We start from the raw sequence: 7,590 nt of genomic DNA, 5'->3' as shown, positions 1-7,590 counted from the left end.
TAAGCCTAATGTAATGTATTGATCAACCCTCTAAAGCAGAGATGAAACATAGTTCGTAATCACTCATATCAGATTCGGCAAACAAAATGTTTTTAAGCTGTTTGCATGCACATTAGTCATCAAGCTCATTTTATAACTCAAAATAAGAAAGGTCAACCAAAAAATGCTGAACTTCAAATTAAGCTCCTGAAAATATATGGAATCTATGATTAGCGATATCTCCAATCATTTAGATTGAATAGGGAATAGTAACGCTGATCAAAACTTAATTTAAGATTTCTCTTCTGACAAGGAAACCGATCATCTGAAATCACCTCATTACTCCACAACTTGCAGGTTAGAAATGGAGTCTCCTGCAACTTTGCTCCATGGTTGATGGGCAATACTCACTTTCTAAAGTGGAAATGTCTGGATTAGAGGTACATTGCTCATATCATAAATGATATAAAATCATCTCACCATCTCTGTCTATATTACCTTGTTTCTCTGTAGATCAATGTTATAGGTTCCTTTCATTTTTTTTGTTCACATGGTAATAGCTAGATCCAGAATCCAACATGTGATTTGCTCATTTAATATTAATTCTCCTTTGCATACCAGTATTTTTTATTCATTCCAAGTCCTTAGCTTGCGGCATGGAGCTAATAGGGGAAAGAAAGCCTTCTAGCCCTGTGGATTCAATGTATTTTTTTGCTATTTTAAAAGGTTTTACCTACTATTAGTCTGGCAATTTGTCAATAATGAACTTATTCTTGTCTTCAGGATTTTAGAGAAGGTAGTGGCTAAACAACTTTGTGATTCTTTGGAAACATAATATTTATGAAAAGACCCAGTCTAGTTTCAGGAAATGACACTCTACTGAGACTGCACTATTAAGAGTCTCAAATGATATTCCTGTCTTCAGATAAGGGTGATTGTTCTATATTACCATTATTTGATCTTAGTTCCGCATTTGACACAATAGATCATGATATTCTAATTAAGTGACTATGGGACTGGGTGGGTGTAGCTGGTATAGCATTAGATTGGTTTAGATCTCTTTGGCAGAAGGGAGGTATCTGTGATTTTATTTCAGTGTCTTCCCCATAGTCCCGTGGTGTTCCCCAGGGCTCGGTACCAGGGTCTATGCTTCTTTTCATTATATTTATTCCCCTTGGGACAGATTATAAGAACTTCTAATATTGCATAGGATGTATTTGTTGATGTTCAACTTTACTTTAGATGTAAATCCCAGGAGTTACACATGTTAACTGAGTGTTTAGTGTTTTTAGAAGTTATTATGGGATGGACAGCAGGTAATGATCTTTTTGCAGTTTATCTGATAAGACGGATATATTCACTGTCACTTCACACAAGGTTGTTCCTTTGATCAAAGTCTTGGTCTCTTCTCTACTATTCCTAGTCTACACGAAGGTGTTCAATTTCATCACTATTTGTCTTCTGTTACTCATATAAAACGTACTTGTGCTATTATTGTAAATATTGAATTTCTTGTTTTTGACTTTTGTGTTGTATTGGTGTTGCTGTCTCTGTGAACTCTGTAAAACTTCATGAAATCTATCTGGAATAGGTGCAATATAAATGAATCTTATTTAAATGAAATTGCATTTTTATTCAAATTACAAAATTTTATGTCTTTGATGTGTTAAATAGTTTTCAACAAGAATTTAAATATGTATGCAATATAGTTAAAAATAATAGCGAAATGAAATCTGCAATCAAAAATGCATAGGTTATACAGCAGTCCTCTAAAATTCTAAAATAAGAAAAAGGCATTGTTGTCCTTAAATTGAAATAATTGTGGATACTTCAACTGTTTATTTATAAATGACTGGGGTTTTAGAACTCCACCTGAAAGTTGAGCGTGTCACGGGATACCCACTACGGAATCCCTTGAGACTGTGAGAAGAATTGCTAGGCTTTCAAACTGGTTCATAGTGTAGCACTTGTTATTGCTTCTTAAAGTTGCTACAGTACTCACAACTCAAACAGCATCTGATTGTGAGTTTTGGGATCAATTCTATATATTTGCACTTTACAGACTCTCTGTATTTAGTTATTCACATTGTGCACACTGAAAAGAGTTAGATCAGAAGCTGAGTAAAGTAACAGGAAAGAAAGAAACAGACTAGTGATGAATGAGGCAGTCATTGGCTGACAAGATGAGCATTGCAACAGATGGATTACAGACTGTAATTGTACACCTATAAACTACACCTATATGGTATGCCTAATAAAGTGGTCATTAAGTGTATCGATGCATGGTAGTTTCTAATAAAGTGATAAATGTTCATAGCCTAAAATCAATAATCTATTTTTTTTTCATCCATGTCTCTTTAAAATGACAGGACTTTTTACCTGAACATTCTTTCCAACATACATTTTTGCCCAGGTTATTTCCACTCTTAGTAACTGCGATGCTGCATCGAGTTGAAATGGAAGAGCTTCGTCGTCTACGTCTGTGTCCTCTTATACCCACTACTACAGCCACTTGTGGCATACTGGTCGAGTTTTTTAGTGCCGGCTACTGGTAGCAACTCCGTCTGAAAGCTCTTTTCAGTGAACTATACGTGGCGGTTGCGTGGTTTGTGTGAACTAGCGCACAGATAAAGATGCGTATATGGCTGTATTACACTGTAGGCGAATGAAGCGAGCATGCACAGAACCACAGTACAAAAACCCATTCCAGTCAGTTTGATTCGAGTTGCTACCTGAACGTGCAACTTTAACTCACATTTCCCGGTTGATTTTCACGTTAATGCGAGTCGTGTTTCACGCAATGCTACGTTTTTGTTTCACCATCCCAGAGATGCCCTGGGTTCAGATGGTTATTTCTGATAAAAGGTCGATTTCGAGTGTATCCGATATAGTGCGTTTTCTCTGTCGACCGTTTTTTGCAAACATCAGCAAAAAAACAAAACAAAAAAAACCCAAATGTGACCAATGGTACCAACGCGGGGCTGTACTTTGCGAAAAGAACACCCTGTACCGACACGAGTTTACCCGCTCCTGATACGCAGTGAAGGCAGACCTCAGTGGCTGAAATAAGTGGTGTGCTTTTCTTAATGTTTGCCTGATTGGACAAACCCAATGTCAGTATCTTATCAGTTTTTTTCCCTTCATGGGACGTGTCCTTGTTTTTCTCAATTGAAGTAGGATAAGGATTTTGGAAGTCTGGAAGTTGGCCGAAAAGGCGTATGTAAAGTCTACAGTTTGTGAAAGTATCGATGGAATGAACAATTGATGTCTAATAATCCAGTGAGATTTGTTCAGTACATCACACCGTAGACGAGTGAATTTTAAACATTCGGCTATACCGAAAAACAAAACTGCGTGACTGTCTCAAGTGGGTATAGATCATATCCAGTAAGACACTGCGGGCTCCCTGTGACGAGACTCGTGTCCTCAAAAGAGATATGCTCATAATATTAGAGAAACTCACAGAGCCGATTCATACACTGGGATTAAACTAGTTGAAATAGTCCCCAATGGTGTAGCTGTTTTCAGACGAACATGTAGCCTGTGTGTATTAGTTACAATTAAGAATAACGTTATCTGCGTCATATTTAAACATGCATAACATATAAAATCATTTAAAAATCAAACACACAAAACGATTTGTAAGGATTGCGTATTGATCATTATTTGGCCTTTGCCCGGCGAACTCACTATAAGTGCAAAGTTTACTTAGTCTCAGTGGAAAGTGGATAAACTAATTGATCTTTATCTCTGCAAAACTAAACAATCACAAATTTTTTGTTATATATGTTTAGGCAGACAGAAGAAACATGAACTAGAAGGTTGATATAATGATTTTTAATCATCTCTTTAAACAAGCAATACAAAATCCACATCAAAATTTTATAGGCTCAGTTCGCAACCTTGCACAAATTCTATTCAAAATCTGAAAAATAAACTTATAAAAGGTTTATAAAAAAAAGCACAATGCCACTTTGGATAGTCATACACAAAAAAAAGCTTAACATAAATAAGTTAGTATAATTTCCTCAGTGTTTTTACAAAGCATTATACACAGGTACACTTCAAAGTTTTACACACATGCAGTGTAACGTCTTGTTTTGATGTTTTCTACATAGTTTCAGGACAGCACATCATGTTCAACATGAATGCCAGGTATGTGGTGACAAGTGACTAAATTTCATGGATTACTACGGTTCAAAAAATACTTGACCCAGTGTTTACAAATATATATTTTAAAAACTCTGCTACACAGCGATGTAAGAAAAAAGAAAAAAAAAAAACACAAAAGGTGACTAAGATTACAATTAACTGTTCATTTCACTTTCCCTTTTCAAATTCTTATTTACTCAGTAGGTTTTGTCATTCATAAACAATTTCCAAAATGTATTCTTGAAAAAGAAAAAAAAAATAGTGGAACAACCCAGGGATATAATAATACTGTGAAACACTGTCAAAACCGTAGACACACCCTTAAAAGTAATATCCCTGCCTGAACATGTTTGTAACTTTGGCAGATTTTTAATTCAACATCACAGAATCAAGTACCAATGCACACTTCTGTGGTATTATTGCTAATCCATAATTCTAATGTGAACTAATTCATAATTCTTATCTTTTCATGCAGACTATCTTTAGTTAAACACAAGTCTCCAGTTCTCTCGTCCTTTTCTATGTTATAAAATGTAGGAACCTTATTCTACTTTAGAGTACAGAATTGATCAATAATGAAATTCAGACTGACAATATGGAGATAGTAGGTTATGTAGAAGTGTGTTTTATAAGGGAGTACAATTGGGAGTTGTTTCAAAAACTGCACAGCAATTCTTCAAGTCATTCACACTATCTTATGATTTTTTTTCCATCATAATGTTATATTATGTGCTACATATAAAACGAGAATATGTACATAGGTAGTAAAGACCGAGGGAAAAAAAAAAAAAAAAAAAAAAAAAAAAACACCAATTGCACACTGCTACATTGTCTGCTTTTGAGGCAAATGTATTCTGTTGAGTGCCAGAACTTTAGTGTAAAAATTCAGTGCTTCTACTGCCTTGCACATCTTTAGGAGAGGCGATATGCTTTTTTTTTTCTTTCATTGCTGTCCCTGTTTACTTCATAAAGCTCTTGAAGTCTGATGGAGAAACACACATTCTTCATCTCTGTAGAAAACAGAACAACACCTATTTAGCAATAAAGTAAATAGTGACATGGTGAATATGTCTAAACAAATACAAGGCATCATAAGGCTTCAGGGAGTGTAAAGATTAATTGGTCAATATTTTAGGTAAAACCATTAAAATATGTACAAACAATTCATGAAAAAGGTACAGACTAAAATGTTCATTAGATGATTCAGCAAATGAAAATGAGTATTCCCAGTGACTACCGACGATAAAGTTCAATAGCAGGCACTACACGTACTTAGTATATAATTTTGTACACCCACCTGCAACACCACCCATCCATGCACCCACATAGTGTCGATGACGTGTTACTACACTGTTGTGCATTTGTTTACAACGTGAAAGTGACTTCTGAACCCGATTAGTGATCCTACGACGGACCTTAATGTGGCAACTCGGACAAAGCCGAAACGATACGACGTACGCTTTTCCACGTTAAAGCTACAGCAACACTACGCTTTCGAACGGCTTACGCTATTTGTAAACGGTCCCCAAAAGTGAAGTACTCACCTTTGCACACAAGTCCTAGTTTACGTCTTAGGGTCCGTTTTTCTGGGGGTCTGCTCTACCGAACGAGTCGCGTCCTGACGGTGGTTTGCTTCCTCCGGGTCGTTGTTTGATCTCTTACTTTGACACGGAGAATCTGATTTGAAAGGGAAAATTCGGTTAGATTGTCGTGCGCCGATATTACAATTCAGCACGTTATAATCATATGTGTACGAAACTACACAAGCCCATCAATCTACTGCACGTATCGGACTACAGGGACTATATCGACTGTACTGGGCCGGCAAATGGGCATCAAATAAGTTGGGCAGATGCTGAAGAGTTGTTTAATGGACCCGCGATGTCAGGGTAGTGTTGTCCAATATGCCTGCGGGTCAGAATCACCCGCCACACACCCAGCCTGCATTTACCCCGGTCTGATGATGAAGGTCTCTTCCTCGACGCGGCTCCTCTCTCCGTCCCACTCTCCGCCGCGGTGGTTTCACACTGTCCTCCGTCCTCTTGGGAGGGAGTGATCAAGAAACGACCGCGATTGCCGTTATGATCCACAGAACCCGCCGAGGTGGCCCGTCTCACGTTATGCGGCGGTCTCGTGTAAAAATCTGGCAGGACTTTGCCGTCCACCTCCTCCCATTCGTATTTACCCGGCGAAAGCGGCTCGTGTCTCGAAAAGTCAAAGTTCCACTTCTCAGTGGACACCTTCTCCACCTCCTGCAGATGCTCCAAACAATCCCGTTTAAATGCATCTGGATCTACAGATCCGAACAGGTTTCTGCACACCGGCGGCTTGGTGTGATCCGCGAGCCTCGCGTCCACCCTCTCCAGCGGTGGACTCCCATTAGAGAGACGCACATTTGACATTTTCCACATGAAAATTTGTCCAAAGCGGTAGTTTCTGTGGATGCAAAACGCGATTACAAACACGTACTCCAAGAAAAGTCGATCAAATCACAAACGACCATAGGCGCAGACATGCCAAACACGAGCATTGGAGTCGGAGGGAAGTCCAGTGGAGCCGCGCGCGCGTGCAGGTGATCGCGAGCGCACGTCAAGTGTGCAGCTGCGGAAGCCACTGCGATCTACTCCTCGTAGTAATTCCTACAGGAAAAAAAGACAAGTCATTCGAGCGCCCAATATGGCGATCGCAAGCAAAGCAACTGGAAGAGAGACTGACAGTGAAGGCTATTTAAACAGAAGAAGACTTTCATTGGTTGAACAACACGGACCGCCTATTTCTTAAAGGGAACGGGGACTCCGTCCGACTCCCCGGCCGTCCACCACGGCGTATTTGCACTCTCGCAGCACGCTTCGCCCCTCGTGGTTTTTTTTCACGATCACCAAGTTTGACTTATTGCGCAGCGAGGCGGCTCGATGTTGAGATTCTCTCGCAGCGAGCCTCCTGCACGGTGCTTGCGCGCGCCCTGCACGGTGCTGCGCGCGCCCCGCGTTAACACGTAGTCTCTTTCTGCCAGCGACTGAGGTCATAGTTGGCGAGGAGCTTATCTTCAGCAGCTCTAAGCTTATCTTCAGCAGCTCTGTCGTGCACGAAGGCGCTCAGATCCATGGATCATCTGATGGTCTTCGTGGCTGTAGTTTAACATAATGAAACTATTACCTCAGTTTGGAGGTAACAAGGAACGACTTTTGTTTATTTTTTTTTGTATATTGTGCACCTTAATTCTCATTGAAACACTCGATATAGTCACCAATCACTTCAAAACAAGGTTTTACGGTATATTTATCATATGGAGTGTATAGAGACGTTACAGACCTAACACATAATACAGATAGTACACTACAGACAAACGAGCATAATTTACATTCCAATATAAAGATACAACACTATTTAACCAAGGCCTTCAAAATGCTGTTCCACAACCCTACAAGCACACCGGCCCAAACGAATCACTGTAAATGT

General features: G+C 39.2%; 1 protein-coding gene across 1 annotated transcript; it reads right to left on the bottom strand.

The window, feature by feature from the left end:
- Positions 1-5,042: 5,042 nt before the first annotated feature.
- cdkn1ba (cyclin dependent kinase inhibitor 1Ba) lies at positions 5,043-7,050 on the bottom strand. The gene is made up of 3 exons (XM_077004976.1): positions 6,083-7,050; positions 5,676-5,808; positions 5,043-5,141 (listed from the first exon to the last, which is right to left on the bottom strand). Exons 1-2 carry the CDS (start codon positions 6,540-6,542, stop codon positions 5,696-5,698), a joined length of 573 nt encoding a protein of 190 aa, XP_076861091.1. The 5' UTR covers positions 6,543-7,050; the 3' UTR covers positions 5,043-5,141; positions 5,676-5,695.
- Positions 7,051-7,590: the final 540 nt, after the last annotated feature.

The sequence above is a fragment of the Brachyhypopomus gauderio genome, chromosome 5, assembly GCF_052324685.1.
Source record: "Brachyhypopomus gauderio isolate BG-103 chromosome 5, BGAUD_0.2, whole genome shotgun sequence".
NCBI lineage: Eukaryota > Metazoa > Chordata > Actinopteri > Gymnotiformes > Hypopomidae > Brachyhypopomus > Brachyhypopomus gauderio.
The sequence above is the reverse complement of the archived record's forward strand: the minus strand, read 5'-3'. Positions and strand labels throughout refer to the sequence as shown.